Genomic DNA, 18,589 nt, shown 5'->3' on the forward strand with positions numbered 1-18,589 from the left:
GACAGCATCTCCTCCTGCTGCCACTATTCTGCCTCTCTGACACAGTAATGCCCACGCCGTGCCCACCAGTTAAACATTTCTACGTTTGTCAACATGGTCCATCAGGATCTCTGTCTCACACCCCGAAAAACTTTTCCCCTTCTGAGCCATAATGCGAATGATGTGATGAACATGTATCATAGGCGTCCACCTGACCATTTACAGCAGTGGTGCAAAAAGTAGGGCCCGCGGGCCAAATTTGGCCCGCCAGCTCATTACATCTGGCCCACCACCGAAATATCAAAACTATTTGAGTATGTCAGACTTGAAAGATTGGCTCACATCTCAATGACATACTCACCTTGTCAGTCACTGTTAGCAGTTTGATTTGGTGTACATGCAGTGTTTTTCTTTTTGTTGAGGACATTTTTCACTATATTTGGTTACAATTTACTGTCTGCAATTTTTGTTTGTTGTCCTTCTAACTATGCCTTTATTGTTATTTTGCCATATTGATGTTTGTAGTGTGTTATTTGCAGTGAGGACAAGAATGCATTTGCATGCATTGACAATAATTAAAAGAACCACGATTTACATTTATTTGTGCTTCACCCCTAAAATCGCTGTGTTTGGCCCGCGGCTCACTGGTACATTTTCTCTTTGGCCCATGGATGCAAAAAGTTTGGCCACCCCTTATTTACAGCCACCACGTGGGCTTTAAAACATTGTGGACTTGGCAAACACACACCTGTTAGAGACTAACACTTATACAACTTTATTTACACAACACTGTGTAACTTACTAGAGCTAAAAAGAAGGAAGAAGACACGTGTGATGAAGTAGAAGAGAGACTAAAAACTGTAAATAACAGTGAAATGCTCATAAATCTGATACCAGACAATTACTATGGAAAGAATATTAAAGTTATAGCAGAATGAGAAATAAGAACCGAGCAGACCTGAACCCTGAGGGGTGGTGGGGTAATAATCAGGATGTTTTACAGTGAATGTAGAGACAGACACCGTGGCAGTACTGATGCAGGCCAGCTGGAAGCAAACTGGACCAGTCAGAAGTTTAAACACACACACACGCGTGTCCAAACCGTGATACTGATATCACGCTGCAAATATTAGTACTGATCATTGATTCTTGGTCTTATAATGCTCATGTTAAATCATATCTACGTGTGTGTTATTGTTGACACAGACAAGAGATGTTCTGTTTCTAGATTAAGATTAAAGGATGATTATTGGGGGCTCGGGGTATCCTGGGTATGCAGCCCAGGTTCAAGTCTCAGTCCATGATCCTTGTTGCATGTCAGAAAAAACTGCATGTGGAGAAAAAATCCTCGTAGATGTGAAATCCTCTCTGTCCTCACATTCTTCTTTGTGGTTCAGAGATCTCATTTTGAGCACTGTAAATCCACTTTGGCCTCGTTTAGTACTTTGATCAAGTCTTGCTGTGAATCCATGACTTTTTAGTCCTACATTTATCTTTCCTGTATTTGACTCTGAGATATTCATACAGTACACAAACATCCTCACAAGCGAGCCAGCACGACTTGTTCTGTGTTTAGAAATCAGTGCATGGATTAAAATTATTTATCTTGTTCTGTTTCTATTTCATTTCTTTCTGTTTTTAGTTTGTTTTAATTCTCCTATTTAAGGTTTATTCTGCACCTCGCTGTAATGCTTTTTGTTGATGTCCTGTACATGGCATGTGGTAAACAGATAAACATGCCTTGCCTGCCTACAGCCCAGAAGCAGATGGTTATAGACTAACCAGTTTAACCAGTATATGTTCTTACTGACTCCCCAGCAGGAATCCCATCCTGGACATTGAAGCTAGAAGACAGCACAGCTCGGCAGGAAGAGTTTAATCAGGTTAAAACAACATACACAAACTCATTAATAAACATATATGACGGGCGTGACACGTTTCCACTGACCTGAGGTCAGACAGATGCTTTCATCCCTGCAGACGGTTGCACTGGCAGAGCAGAGCATGACTTTTAAGACCCTTCTCTGTGTTTTACTGCCCCTCCTCTTTGTCTGTGTATGAGCTAAGCTCTGACAGCTGGAGTCCCACCAGTAACTGACACTGACGGCCTACAAGCCACCAGCGATGCTACACACACACACACAAGCAGCGCTGGTGGAAACCCCGTTACAGGTCACTGTTACACCTTTTCTCTGCTCCACTTATTGTCAAACTTTCATATATTCTGTTTCATTTATTTGCATGTGCACCAGCCTGTTCAGCTTCAGTCGGCTGGTTTTAAGACAGAAAACATCAGAAAATCTCAACCAAATGCAAGAAATCCAACAGCAGACACAATTCCTAAAATCATCAAGTACACTTCATGAAAAGAAGCTGTTGTTTCCCTCAGAGTGTGTGAGACGCTTCACGTGAAGGAGATTTTCTGGGAGAGAAGTGCAGAAAATAGAAATACTGAAACGTAACCTGAAAGCAGATGTCTGTAACTGGGACATCTGCCTGGCTGCACACAGCTGAGTTTTCATCCCTTTAAAGCCTGTTCATGTCAGATCTGGAAGGTGATTAAATACAGAAGACAGACTTGCTTTGATGTCAAACGATTGCATTTTTTAAGGCTACTGATATTCAGGATGTCCAGAACATCTGAAACATAAAAAAATCCCACATGTTTAAAACAATATGAAAAAGTCTTGAAACAGGAAGATCTCGGTAAACCCGAGCAAATGAGATTAACTAAAGAATGGCCTGTGGTGGCAGCTTCCCACATTTATAAACTTTTTTTTCATTAGAAACACAGAAAAAATGCTCCAGTGATGCAAAGAGAAGATTTATTTTATTATCATTGACCAGGTTAATAAACTACTAGTCAGGCCAATTAAAACTAATTAGTAGATTAGTCATGACGGCATTATTAACGTGGCCCTTCACACATCTAAGCATCAAGTGTGGGCTCTACTGAACTTTACTGTACAGTAGGTCACAGTAAAGAGGGTCGGGGGGTCCCAGGCCAGGAGTCAGACCTGGGTCGGCTGTAGCCCCGGTCTGTGGGGTGGCTGCTCACCTTAATCCCACCATACTCGAGCCTTTAGCTCCAACTAAACCTTTACTACTTATCTTTTTGTAGCGGTCAGTAGTCCCCATCGTGTTGATTAGACCTGTCGCGATAACAAATTTTGCTGTGCGATAAATTTTCTCAGAAATTATCGTGATAAGCGATAATATTGTGCTTGTTGTCATTTTGAGACCATTTTCAACTAATATAATGACAATGCCATAACAATGCAAGTACACCCTTTCAAAGATCAATAAACTTTCATTTCTAAAGAACATTTTACACTGGAACTGGAAGAAACTTTATTAAACAAAACAAAAGAATGAATAGAACGGACTCTCAATCTCCTTAACAACGAATGAACACCAAATACAACCAAAAACAAGAAGTAAAATAAAGTCTCTGTTCTGTAAACAAAACTGCTCTTCAAAAAATATATAAAACAAAAATGAAACATGGGTTCAGACAGGGAAAACCAGTAAAACTGCCAGTTGGTACCATTGTATTTAAAAAAAAGAAAAAACTGTGCATTATTGCTGTTTATGAAGCTGAAATATCTCCGCTCATCACTGCTGCGACGCAACGATGAAAATTATTGTGGCCGGCTTTTCGCGCTCATTTTTGTTTTTTACTGTGCAATTAATTGACTTATTGCTTATAACGACAGGCCTAGCGTTGATAGAACCGTATAAGCTAGATTCATCCTGCAGAATGTGCTCCAGTCTGAACTCCAGCAAAACAGCAGTTCTCCACCTGCCCCAAACTCTTACAAATAGTAGCCTATGAGCACCATTCTGACCAATCCACTAGTCCATTAGCCATGCATGTATGAGTTATGCAGAAAATCTAAACCTTTTTATTACCTTCACCAAGGCGTAATAAGACGTAAAGTTTCCTTAAATATGCTGAAAAGTTGTGGTTGGCTGCCATAAACGTAGCAGTTCCACAGACTGCAAGACAAAAGCCCAGAAAGACGTGCTAACTGGCTAGCGGCTATCTAGCGTGTTAAAGCCGATTTGTTTGTTCAGATCATCTAGTGACTGGTGAGTAAAACATTTATTATATCAATGTTTAAACCTTATGGTTGGTTTTGATGAAGAAACTGCCTGGTTACAGCAATAATAACATCATTCATTTAAGAAGTTCTCCATGTTCCTTCTCAACGTGACGCTGGGCAGACATCCGGACATCCGTCCAGTTCTACGGCCATGAGCTTCACCTCCATCTTTTTCAAGCCTCGACACTGAATAGCACTTTTAAAAAACAAGGTTTACAAAGTGCTGAACAGCACACAGTAAAGTAAGGTAATAAAATCAACAAAGAACAGACATATGCATGAGTACATGTACAGCCTCGACACTGAGAGGATCAGTAGAACCGGATGACATCATGGATCATTTTCTATCAAAACTGATGGAGAAAACTTAAAACTATCAAGTTGTACATATCACCACGTGCGCTGGTATAACGCAGGGTTTGGTTTCACCCGCAGGCTGTTCATGGTCACGTGACCAGCTTGTGATGTAGGTTTGCGCCTGTCTGTGGGGAGGTAGGGATCATTTTACCTTCAGAGCTTCTAACTCAAAGACTAATGCGATCATTGGCAAAAAACATTTTTTTAAAAAGTGACCATGGCTTGCGGAGGTCTGTGCTGACTGAGTGATTCTAGTTTTCTTTCAGGGTTTGGGTTAGTTTAATACCAGAAGCATCAGTTTATCATAAATATTAAACTGATTTAGAAACGATGTCTACATGTATTCTTTTACCCTAGTTTCTTTTCATGTCTCTCCCGATTACTAAAAAACAACAAAGGTCTTGGTTTAAACTTCATCCATCCATCTTCTGCTGCCTGTCTGAGGTCAGGTCACAGAGAAGCCCAGACTTCCCTTTCATGGAGAATCCCGAAGGATTCCCTCCACTGTGTCATGCCTCACCATCAAGGTTTGAAAACGCCATCTCACCGCCATCAGTTAACCCACGTCAGGAGTTTCTTCACTTAAAATGATCGTAACATTACAACACTGAGAATGTTTTCTATCTGTTTCATGATATACGACCACAAATCTGTAACAAGTCTGTTCACGCTTAAATGAAATGAATGAAATGAAAAATACTTTATTAATCCCTTTGCAGGGAAATTCATGTTTTCAGTACAACCCATCCAAGACTAGACAAAACAACATATGATGACACAAACAGAACAGGCATACTGACGGAGCAGCCATTTCTACAACATTTAAACAGAGCTCCAAACCTAATCTAAAGAGACGTCATACCCCGTGTGACGCAACGCAATCACCCTTCTGTTCCTGAACTCTGCTGCCCTGAGAAGCTCTGAACTCTGGGATCCATTTACCATCAGAGCAACAACCACGTCATTTATGGGATTTTCACGGCTCTACCCGTCTATCATCACAAACCTACCAGGCTCAACACGAGGTCATTCATTTCCCTTCTCTTTATGGTAGAATGTGAACATGTTCCTTGGAGTATTTTCAGACGTCAGCATGAGTGCAGCGTGGTTTCCTTAAAGTAGAGCAAAGTCTTTCCAACTCGTTAACCAGTCGCTGCACTGCTGGCAAGCTACTGAACCGACTTTAAGGGCTTGTTTAATGTTATTTACAGGAGACGGCCAACAGCCATTAAGAGGGACTGAAAAAATGGAAGTTGCTGCTGCTATGATGGAGTAATTGGACCAATCCCTAGCTTATGTTTAACCCTTCCTGAGCTGGACCAGCGCCACACACGGGATTTAAACCATCGCTCTCTCTCTGGATCGCTGCTCTGCTACACACATACTAACATTTCTGTGTTTCAGGGTAAATGTCTGTAACACAAGGATAAACCTTCAACCACAAAATAATATCAGTAACACAGATGGCTGTTTACACAGTGCAAATCTTGTGTTGAAATCTCATGAATTAAAAGGCATTTAAAGTCAGAACAGGGTGCTGGGCAGCCAGTAAGAGCCGGATTATACTGGCACCCTGTTTCTGGTCCCCAACTTCACTCTGGTACCCACCTATCCACCATCAGAGGCTGTTTTCTAGAATATGTTTAAGGTCCAACCCCTTTCACCCTTGGCCCTATCACTCGGCCCTGTCCCAGTTTTTATTTGGAGATTTAGTGGTATTTTAACCTTTGTCCAGGCCTCAGGGACCAGGAGGAAGAACTGGGATTAGGTCCAGCAGCTACGGTACTTTCTGTTGTGTTGAGCAAACAAGCAAACAGAAGGACTCCTGACCACTGATGTCACTCTCAGGTCCAACAACCAGGAAATAAGTAGTAAACAGTAAATAGTAGTAGTAAATAATAGGCCCAGCAGCTCAGGGCTTACAGGCTCTTAAAAGTGATCGTTTTATTTTAGGATAGATTTCTCTCAGCTGTCACATCTTCTGTTTGTCTCATTACACTGATGTCTGTGATCAATATCACCCAATGAAATTATCTAATATCAGCCAATAGAATTACTAGTCTCTAGCTGTGACATCACAGCTTATAAAGAAGCTGCTGAACAGAAGAGTGACGTCAAGAAGACCAGAAGCGGTGTTGTTAGGAGGTTTTAATACTTAGAGTACATGACAGAATGCTATAGTTGGAGATGCGTTGATGCAACAAAAATCTAACGCTGCACTGCCAACATTACCCATAATGCACCATTAACCTCAACTGATGCCACACTGCGTCACTGTCCAGCTGTTTAAGATGGTTAAAGGTTGCATATCTGAAAACTTACATCAAAGTACATAAAGTACATCGATAAAAAGTTAAGCCATCTGGGTCATGAGTCGCTTTGTGTTTGCTCCTTCCTTCCTTCAAACGGCGAACACTGTTAAACCGAGTAAACATCGTGTAAAACGACCACACCTGGTCTGCTTGAATGCAGCAGTGATTCCCCAGAATGCATTGCACTGCAACGAGAGGTGGTTTTCACAGCACTGATTTAACCTGATGCATCGCGTTTGAAGCTGGTTAGAAATCTTCGTCTCCCCCGGCTTCACCCACCTCGTCTCCCTCACTGAAAACTTTACCTACAGACTGGTTTTACTGGTAGACGGTCATCTTCTATCATGACCTAAACTTTCAGCCGGAACGAGGTTATAAGATTCATGAAAATGACTTCAGGTATAATTTTATTTCTTCTTCTTTTTTAAGGTTATGTCTTATTTCTGTGTCACTGAAGTTCCCATCAAGTAACCAACATTTCATCAGTAAGACCTGTTTGCAAAGTGTTTTCATAAAAGTTCATTTATTTATTATAAAAATAGGCCTGATCAATTTTATGAATAAATATAAAATGTAAATATATCTATATAATATTTTAATATATATTTTATAAAACAGACATATAGTTTGTTTTATATTTTAGATATAAAATATCTATAGTAAAAATAATAATGATAATAATTTTAAATAAAATAGATAAACATTAGACATGTAAGTAATTTAAATTAAATTTTTGTACCAGGCAAACTACTGTTGAAACTTCAGGAATTTTTCTTCAGAAGTTTCAGGTTGTTTATCATGTTTTCTTAAATGTAAATATCTTGTCTTTAAATAAAACAAAGGGTGAAATGTGGCGTTTTCTTTATTTATAGCTTATAATGCTGTTATTTTACTGGAGATCAGGTTGCGCTGAATGTGGCCCTGAACTAAACTTTTAATGGACACGCCTGGTTTACGGGGTAAAAGTTTTTCTAAAGCTGGTACCGTGCTCGAGAACCACTGTATAGGATGTTAAAGAATTTGATGTGACGTCCATAAACATCAGTGGTAATTAATACTTTCCCACACATCACGGTGAATGCGAGGGGCCCTGACCACGACGTAGAATAGTTTGATCAACACGGACCAATAATTTAAGGACGTTGACACTTACTCACATTAAAGCAGCACTATGAAACGTTAAAACTGCGTTTCTGACTCGTTTTATTGGCAGCTTTCATTCATTATGTTCATTCCAGGATCGTCCCAAGGCTGAGAAAGCACACTTCACGGCTTTCACAGCCGAGCCGGGAGCATCACATTAGCCAAGGTTTGCTTCACGGGCCTCGCCAGCAACGGGACAACAACCCACTGCACACTTTAAAGTCTGCGCCGTGGCCCACAGGGTCATCACTGGATGGAGAGAGGAAGTAGAGACAGAAAGCACCTGAGATACACCTGCTGGCTCCGAGCTCTAAAGCTCTGCTGTGGTGGTTACAGCCTCGCTGGGATGAAATCCATCCAGCTGGTGTGACACAAACCATCAAAATCTCTTTGTTTTTTTTAAAGAAGCCCACCCATTTCTCTGAACAGAGAGCTCAGGTCGATGAGCGAAGGGGCCGTTAGCATGTGTGTTTTATGCTGTTCCTCCAAGGTTCTTGTGTTTACTGCTGCTGATAAAAGAAGCACTGACTTCAGTCTCCACTGCCAGAATCAGCCTTCTTCCTCTGACCTAAGACCATCTGCAAGGCTGGACTTATTTTTTAGTTGCCATGACAATAAGAGTTATTCCTGAACTTCTAGGACCATGGTGCTACTGCACAGCACAGCTTCATGGAGCACACAGACGATCTGAAACAACAGCTCAGGTACTGAATCTAAACTAGTTATCCTCCATGGATATCTAAAATAGATTTTTTTTTCTCACCCAAATATATTTTTAACAAACGATGAGCTTCAGTTCTGAGCAGCGGCTGAAAAAGCAGGAGTTTGGTTCCAAGTTTGAATCAAACTCCCAAAATGAGACTAAATATTGGCTGAATGAAATTTCCCCGTGGATAACCAAACCCTGCATCGTGAGGAAGTGAGTGCAGTTCATCGGTTTTGTGGTCTTGTGGAGAAGCAATCAGATTAAATCTAGCGGAGGATTACATCACTGCCTACAACTTAGAGCAAGCAGTGAGTATGCTGAAATTAGATTTAGAAAGTAGCCCCCTCTCCCTGGTTCTACGTCCAGGCTGATGAGTTTATGTAATCCTGCTGTTAGCCGGTACTGAACCAGCCCAAATCTGTTCACTGTTCTGATGTAAACAAAACGCTGAAGCAAGATGGCAGCTGAAGGTCTGTGTGCACAGCACCCGTACGAAGACCGTCACATTCCCTTCTCTGGTTTCTCCAGCTAACAAAGCTAAATGTTTACTCAGAAACACGCTAATCAATGTGTGGTCCAAACACCCTTAAAAAGGAAAACCACCCTCACCACTTATCCACAATACAAACTGTGTCAGGTCCGTATTAATCCCTGGAGGCTGGCGCTGATGTGTCCACAAGCCCATTTAAAAACTGGAGCGTTATCTGATGCGATCAGGATGAAAAGCCTCTCAGTGGCTGGACGGTGCTGCTGGCGAGAAAGCCCTCCAGCAATGACGGGAGGCCATTCTGAGCAACTCTTTGCTCCAAGGTTAAGTAATAAGTAAGAAAAGCCTGACAGTGACAAATACAGAGCCTGGTGCTGCTTGATATCCTCTTATACTTCGTTTTCTCTGCATCTGAAGGACTGTGTGCTGTAGGGAGGTAAGATGATAACATGTCGGGTTTTATGGAGCCGTACAAGAACCAAATAGAAAAACAGATGCTTCTTTAATTTGTGACTCATGCTGGTAAACAGGTTTCCTCTTCTACAGTCAGGCTAGCATTGAAGCCAGCAGTCCATTGAGGTTGACGGCCTCTAGTTAACTAGTTCAGCTACTTACAGGATGATGGGAACTGCAGTAGCTTATGTGCACCGTTAAACAGCACCACCTGCTAACTAGAGGAAATGGGATCAGATCTTTTTTTCTGTAGCATTACATATCAACAACTGCATTGCAGACTGAGCCGCTCAACCGAGTATTATCCATTAACGGCTAATAACAGGTCAGTGTCCAGTCAGCAAAAATGGAATACGGGAGGAAAAACATCTACCCCTCCATACACACACACACACACACACACACACGACCACAGTTTTCCCAGACTCAAATAGTTGGAAACAGCGTTGAGGATCAATACACAGGATGACTCAGATTGCACTGAGCTGCACGGCTTGAAGCAGCCCCGAATACCCCCAAACCAGACGAAGCCTCTGAGATGTAATACTCCAGTTAATGTTCACAGCAGAGAGCAAGCCAAGGTCAGACAGACTGCAGCCAAAGCGTCCCGTCATTAAAGTAAAAAGGGATGAGCCGCTAGCACCAGTCTAACATCAGAGTCAAACTCAGCTATTAAAACATGTCACCCACCCCCTTGATGGATGAGCACTATAAACCATCTTCTCCTGAACAACAGATGGCACAGCCCTCTGAGTTTTCCTTTAAAGTTCACTTGGAATGAATTCCTCTGTAAACCTGTAGGTATATCTGAAGGCTCTGTGTATTATCTTATTGTTTCATCCCTAAATCTAAGTCATAAGTGTTAAGCTTACAGCTCCTAGCTACAGTTTCCTCTGTATCTCTATCATTAGAACTAATCTAACATTTATTTTTAACCAAAAACAAAACATAATACAGTCCTTTGAAGAGCAGGATCTACCAGCACACATGGATGGTGATTCATTCTTATCATCGGACTGATCGCTCTACATACTACAATATACAGTCTCAATCCAGCTAGCAGCAAAACTCTCCACGGTTTCAAGTCAGAAAATCCACTGCTTAAAGAAATAAATCATTTTACACAACGTCAATCATTTTTCATGCCTGTAAGACAGAGATCGCCACCAGGGCGACCGTTCAGCATCACACTCTCCTCACCGGACATCAGGAGACTTTTCTGAAGCTTGGAACGGAGCTTTATTATGTGTCTTGGTTGGATATACACCACACACATTCATCCAAAACAGACGCAATCCAACACTAAAGTTCACTATAACAGGCGTAATGGATTCTAATAGTTTATTTATTAGCTTATTATTACCTCGTCTTCTAGCTGATTTCCTTAATGAACACAAACCAATCTTTAAATGGCTTATTTTTACTAGTATTGGTGACTCACTAGCATCCTGTTCAGGATAACATGTACTTGTTGTCATATATGGCTGTAGTGCTTCTCATACAAGTTTATAAGTTGACAAAGACAAGTAACATCAGACTAAAGGAAACACATAGAACAGAGCCTTCACAGGAGAAAAACCCTTATCCACACCTCTACAGGGTACGACCCACAGCTGAACCTAAACATGAAGCACTCAGCGCAGACCTCCACCAAGCCAGAGGGTCCCTCACCTGAGAAAAACCCCAACAGCCCACCCAGCATCTGGTGGGTTAGAGGCTGTAACGGCAAAATTATCCCTGATCCAGACAGAGGTCCGGACACCACTCCAATCAACTACCCATAACTTTTAGTTCTGTTGCTAACAGACGTCCAGATAAACGTACGCAGCTGAAAACATGAGCCTTGGCAAAGGTAAAAAATGCACCTGCAGATCAGTTTGCACCTGTAGAAATGTTGTACTTAAACCGTCCACAGTGCAAAGTAAAACCTGTAACATATGGTCATAGAAAACTAGAGCAGGAAACCAGAGGAAAGAGTGCTGGTCCAAACTACACCATCACTGAATCTAACCTTCCTCTTATGTAATTTATAGCATTTTAAAACGTGTTTGTCTGGTAAACGCCGATTTCTTCCAATCCTGCTAAATGTATTAAAAATGTGTTTTTCTGCTCAGTCCAGCCTGAGATAACCCGGATGACATCACCAGGGTTATTATCTCTGATTTGATAAGGCTCCTCTAGAGGCCTGGAGACAGTCGCTTTAGGAGGTTTGTATCCTACCCGAGGAAAAGAAATTCATCTTGATCTCTTGTTGTCCTCGGTGCTTTCATGGAATACATACGTGCACGCTGCATGATGGGGAGAGAATATTTATGAGGGGTTAACCATCTCTTCAACAAGTCTCCTCTGTAGCTGTGATCATGACTAATGAGCAATCTTCTGGAATGTTTCCATAAACACACACTCACACACACGCTGACACATATCTGTATCGTGACTGACAGAGACAAAGCAACACCTTGATTTACACAGATGCAGTTTACCTTCATCAGGTCATTTCTAACACTGACATTTCAGATTACCATTTTATTTAACCTTTCAACCATTTTTACACCACATAAATACGAAAAGTAACCCACTCTCCTAAAGGAATGCATCCTCATCAGGACGGATAAGCCCTAGAAAAAGGATTTAAACTGTTAAAAGTCTTTAGATTAGGGGCATCGGGTACAGCTAGTGGAGCTCTGATGTGCAATCAGCCATTATGTCAGGTGGATGCCACTCACTGCAACACATCAGAATGTACTAGCACGAGCCAGACGGGTAATCCTTCAATCAGGCATCACAATAACAACGCAACCTTTACACCCACGTATGCACACCACCATGTCGACTGGTTGGCAGGTGCAGCCTGCGAGTGTGCTGCCAGACAGACATCCTTTCAGGACTACCACACAGCGAAGGAAGCCGGGCAGCAGCCATGCTAATGCTGCTAGCAAGCTGCATGTACACAGTGTCTGCCAGCAGTGTGTGGCATGATCAGCCATAAATCTATCACACACACGCTAACCACGGAGGAAGGTAGATCTCTGCCACGCACACATGAGAAACAATCCAAGGACACACTCATCCCATTGTCTCTGGGTTTGGGAAGCAAACAAAGACGGAGCGATGAACAGATGAAAAGATGGATGGATGGAAGGATGCAGAATAGGTAGCTCACCGGTTTCTCTTTCTCCTTTCTCTCCTCCTCTGTTAGCACATTATCCAGGCTAAGTGTGCATGTGTGTACATGTGTGTGTGCATGTGTGGTGAGCCGGCGAGGAGACACACCGCTACATCCCCTCCTCTCCCTCTCTCTGGTGACCCCTCCCTCTCTCTCTCTCTCTCTCCTCCCCGGGATTTATTTAATTATTTCCTCTCTGTCTCTCTCTCCCTCTCCCTCTCTCTCTCTCCTCCCTGAGATTTATTTAATTATTTCCTCTCTGTCTCTCTCTCCCTCTCTTTCTCTCCCTCTCTCCGATCGGTTGTCTGTTTGTTTTTTTTGGTTTGTTTGGGTTTTTCTGGCATGGCTGGCCAACCCAGAGAATAGTTAAAAATAGGAATAAACAGAGTCGTCCTTGTTTATTACGCACTGATGAGCGTGCACGCTGCAACGCTCTCCATCTCGCTCGCCCACCTCTGTTTCTTGTGCGATGCAGCAGAGCTGGAGGCTCCTCCCTGGAGAGACAGTGGTGCCACACAGCTGAGCGACGGAGAGGGGGATGCTGGGAAAAAGAGGTGTCAGTGGGGAGGAAGAGGAGGAGTTTCGAAGGTGGAGATGTGTTTGTGTGTGTGGGGGAAGATGGGCAGGGCTTGGTGTTGGTGGAGAATCCAGTGCAAGGCAGGGCAGCCTCCAAGTGCATCATCCAGGATTTTAGCATTTCCACCTCCTCCCATCCTCCATCATTATCCCTACATAGAGGGGGGTCTGTTCTCTCTCTCTCTCTCACACACACACACACACACACACACACACACACACACACACACACACACACACACACACACACACACACACACACACATCAAGCTAAGTAAACTGCGTCCAATGAGAGCTTTTCTATCTTTGTCAGCATCCGTTTTTCGGTGAGATTTTTACAGTGAAAATGACCAAACCCATCTGGAGAATTCTGGACCTGATTGGCTGGTATTTCTGTCTGAACACCATCTGATACCCAACCCCCAACACCACCACACAGACACAGGAAGTTACGCAATCTTGCGTGACATTTGTTTTGTGTTGGTAGGCGTAGAAGCGGCTGCACATGAGACACTATTGTGCAAACATGTAGCATTAGCGTTATGTTAGCAATTTGGGCTCATTACTCAGAAGATCCTGCTAGCTAAGCAGCGACATGCCTCATATGCAGGGCTGATGTTTCCAGAGGCGACACGAATGCTGGCAGGTTTACCACCAGACGAAGCACCTGGGTCGCCATCACCTTGGAAGCTCGAGGAGTTTGCTGCCTTAAAGAAAAAAGCAACTATTGCAACAACAAACACGTGAGAAATTTGCAAAAGAAAGCCAGACAACCACAAAAACAAAGTTTTAAAATTTAGTTCCAGTCGGTCAGGAAAACGTTCCCTGTTAAGTCCAATTTAAAGATTTCTTTTAACAGAAACTCTGCTAAATAGTTTAAAAAGTTCTGTAGCAAATCATTGTTTTCACGCATTAATCCATGTTTTCTAGTTGTTTAGTTAGGCCACTGAATGATAGTAACAATATAAAAGTATCACATATCAAAGTCTATAATAAATATAATTTATTTAAACTAATAAAAATTAAACCGTATCGGATCGGTACTCGGTATCGGCGGATACCTAAACCACAGGTAAGGAATCGGTAGCTAAAACTGCCTCTGATCAGGTCTGATGTGACAGAAAAGGCTTCGTGCTGCAGTACAGGACAAAGACGGATTCCTGTCTGGCACTAAGCAGCGAGAGCTGCTCCAGCAGGCCGAGATATCAGGCTGCTCGGCGGTTACCGGGACAGAGACGGACTTTCTATCACCGCCAGACTGTTTGCAGGGAGGGGATTCCACGTTGGAGGATCCTCTGAAGCATCCGTTTCCAAGGTTTCCAGGAAAAATTCAAATGAATTTTGTGACTCTGCTAATTTTAGCAGCATCATGAGGAAAATCAGAGTGAAATGTTTCATGTAAGTGGAAGGAATGAACGATTTAGACGAGGCATTAATCTAAAAGGACCAACCTGAGCATTCACATTTTAAAGCTGTTGATAAATTAGACTATTTTATCCTTTAATAAGTTCCAGGCTTTACTTTAAATTTAAAAAGTCCCTATTCTCCTAAATTATTTACTTTTTGTATTTTCCCCATGAAAATAATCCCTTAAAACAGGCTTAAATCAAACTCTGTACCTGCACCATATTTAGTATTCAGGGCTGTGAGTATGTAAATTAGCAATGAGTTGAGCTCTGCGGCTTGCAGCCTCCAGCTGTAAACCTGCTCTGACACACATCGTGAGGTTGGAAACGTTAACCATACGGTTTGAACCGGAAATGAAAGAAGAACAGCAAGAGAAGTAAAACTAACCACAAACTTCCTACAAAGTAAAAGTACCAAAATAATAATAATAATAATAATAATAACAATAACAATAATAATAATAATAATAATAACAATAACAATAACAATAATAATAATAACAATAATAATAATAATAATAATAATAATAATAATAAATATGCGCTGATTCTACATTTGGGCTTAGTTAAGTAAATAATGACGCAGCATCATAACAGTATACGTTAATATTCATCTAACTTTAAGAACTAGTAATGATCAGGTGATTTTTAATCATATAATGGTATAAATATCTTTAAATGAAAATAAATGTACTTTTTAACCTGACTGTATCAGCTACTGTTTACTTTCTCAGGAGATATGAGTTAACTGTGAAAACATGTCCTAAAAATGAAAAACATCCTCCCTCCATCCTCATTCTTTCCACCCTCTTGCTCCTCTGTGAAGAGTACACCGTCCTCCTCCTCTTTCCTTTATCAGCAGTGAGTAAATGAGGTTTAAATAGAAGCACACAGCAGTAACCTCCATGTTGCTGCTACATATTCCATATTACACACCCACAAACAGCCAACGTGTGAATATGTACATGTTTATCTTTCATTATCTACCTGCAAAATGGTAGGTAATGAAACTCTGCTCATCACACATATCACCAGCTCAGGACGCCCTCCCGTTAAAACGCACACACACACACACACACACACACACACACACACGCTGCTGAATGGTGCTGTCACAGCAAACAGACGTGAGGGAGTGCAGCACACATGGGTCTGAGGAGGCAGGAATGCAGCCGCAGTGACTGCTCACATGTACACAATGCAGAAGAAAAAACACGACACGTCAGTCAGCACAACAGCTGTAAACATTTACAGGCCGGGCTTGGGAGAAATTTACTGCAGGTGCTCCCGGTTCGCATGCTTCAGAGCTTTTCCGCACTTTCTGAGCAAAACAATCCTCAGTGATGCATTTTCAGGAGCCAACAGACAATCCTCAGGTCATTCGTTTAAACAGCATTTCATCAAATATACTTTCATGACTGTTTGCTAGAAAAGTTCATGTTTGATTTCAAAGCACTTATAACACATAAAACTCCTGGAAAAATAATGAGTATGTTAACAGTGTTCCTGCATCGTGGTGACTCACTGCGTTTGTGCAAGTTGCACACAGTCCAGCCTTTTCAGACAGAGTCCAAAGTCTTCTTCACCTAACTAAGTTAGCTGGCCGGCCGGCTTTGAGGAGGCAAGTCCAGCAACAAAAATCTGCAGACCTGATGGCCGGGATCCTGAAGCCAGAACTGCGTGTGACTGGTAGCTACTGGTGCCAGCAGGACCACTGCACACTGTCTTTTCTCATAGCTGCCAGTTAAATGGGTTTTTCATGCTTGTGTTTGGGAACCAACAGATTATCTCAGGAGCCCCGATGTTACCAGTGAGTCCTTAAAGCTTAAGAATAAACTGGAAACAGCTGAAGAAGTCGTGAATGAGGCATCCGTGTAAAACCGGGATCCTAAACTGTACAGAACTGGCAGAGATGCTCAGTGTTTATTTTCCCTCTGAGAAACAGCTCAGAAGTCACACAGGAAACAGATTATTCAGAAACAAAGACAGCGGTTTGAATTCAGCTTCTCTGTTCAAGTTTTAATGACGTATTTGATGTTTTATATCACTGATGGTACTTGTATCTTGGGTTATAATGGCTCATACACCTGCCTGCAGACACAGACCTGTTTGCACACTATTCGTGCAGCTCTTCCTGTTCTTCAAACACCGAACAGGACTGGGTACAACCACCTGGAATGACACCAAAGTACTTGGTCTAGCAGGTACTAGCATAAGAAAATTGAGCATAAGTTCCCATCGTATATAATCTATTTCAGGGTTGCAGAGCTGGCTGGAGCCCATCCAGCTGCAGAAGATACTTAATAAACACATCTGTGGAAAACGGGGCCTTAGTTTCTAGCTCATTTAAAGCACCTTTAAAGTAAACTTTGGTAAATTTGTGAAAGCTTTATGTATGCTACCTGAACAGATGGTAGGATTTGAGGTAGCAGACAATCAAGTTCTGTCGGTAAAGAGACTAAACAAAACATTTATTCAGGTACTGGTACAATAAACTATTTACTCCACTCCACACTTTAATACTTTATTTCCTTTCTCTTCCACATCGAAGCTCACCACAGCACACACCCCCGTCAGAGAACCCAGTTAATACTCAAGCCCCTTGCTGGTGGGACCAGGTCTTGGTGGCAAATTCTCCAATTTGCAAAAGAATCAAATCCTCTGATAAGAGTGCTGCCATGAAATTGGCTGAGCACCGTCATGTCCCACAGAGCCCAGCGTCTTACGTTAATAAGAATGTCCTTTCCTCTTCCAAGTCATTTAAATGTGCAGTGTTAGAGGGGAATTACAATAACAGCTGAATGTCTGCTCTGAACCCGAGTCCCAGTTGTTTTAGTACTTTAGCCAAAGATCATGTGTTTGGGTTCATCTTGCTGTCTGTGTGTTAGCAGGATCACCCAAAAATCAGGCAGATTTCATGAAAATCTGACCGGTCAAAGAGGGGATCCAGGATGATGCACTGATCCGCTTTTTGTTCTCTACAATACAAAGCTGAAGGTTTCTCCAGTATTAGGAAGGAGTCTCTGTGTCTGCATTTTATTTATAACGTACACTGTGTTAGTTGTTTAGGTTATTGTAGTGGCTCTGAAAGGTCAGGATGTTTTGGTTCTGGTGCTTTCAATCCGATAAAAACTCCTCTATTAAAACTTTTGAGTCAGTCTCCATAACACATGTATTAGAATGCATTTACAACACCAACGAGTAAGCAGAAAGCGACGTACAGTCCCACAGAGAAAACCATAAAACGCCAGCATGCACACTCACTGAGCTGCTATGTTCACACACTGTTCAAAAAGCACCTGCACCTATGTGAATATTGAATTAGTGCATGGATACAAGGGTTCTGGAAAAGTTAGAAGTTCAGAAAATGAAGGGAGAGGTGATTCGCTTACTGTCTTCTCCGGGGCAGGGCATGCCAGGACGCTCTGGGATGCTGGGGAAGACTGTAAAAGATTAAAATAAAAAGGTAAAAAGAGGACATCAGCTGGAACTAGACTTGTACAGTACATGTAAACATATTAGTCTGACTGAAACTGCACTAGACAGAACTGTGCAAAGTCAGACTAACAGACCCAAACAGATTAGTCCTGCACACAAAAACAGGTTGTATGAGGCACTTTAAAATGAGACTAACACAGGTCTGTCATTTAAATCATGTTAATCTCACTTTATGATCAATAAGAGAAAAATACAGACTAGGAATCATGTGTGAGAGATCCGGTTTAGAGGAGGAGGAGCTGACTCACCATGCAGCAGCAGTCCAGAACTCTTGGTTCGATTATAAATCCGGATCGCCTCCTCCAGCTCCATTTGAGAGGAGATGGTACAGGGATCCCCTGCAAACACGCACACACAAACACAGGTCTCCATCCAGGAAACGTGAGGCTCTTATGATGCA

General features: G+C 42.1%; 1 protein-coding gene across 2 annotated transcripts in view; it reads right to left on the minus strand.

The window, feature by feature from the left end:
* The window catches only part of prkcz (protein kinase C, zeta), a 147,060-nt gene that overhangs the window by 117,023 nt on the left and 11,448 nt on the right, over nt 1-18,589 (minus strand). For both annotated transcript variants that reach the window (XM_042004701.1, XM_042004704.1), the window contains 2 exons: nt 18,438-18,527; nt 18,084-18,134 (listed from right to left, as the gene is read on the minus strand). In XM_042004701.1, coding sequence (XP_041860635.1) covers nt 18,084-18,134; nt 18,438-18,527 — 141 coding nt within the window. The remainder of the gene's footprint in view (nt 1-18,083; nt 18,135-18,437; nt 18,528-18,589) is intronic.

Source organism: Melanotaenia boesemani, chromosome 13, assembly GCF_017639745.1.
Source record: "Melanotaenia boesemani isolate fMelBoe1 chromosome 13, fMelBoe1.pri, whole genome shotgun sequence".
In the NCBI taxonomy this organism is placed as follows: domain Eukaryota; kingdom Metazoa; phylum Chordata; class Actinopteri; order Atheriniformes; family Melanotaeniidae; genus Melanotaenia; species Melanotaenia boesemani.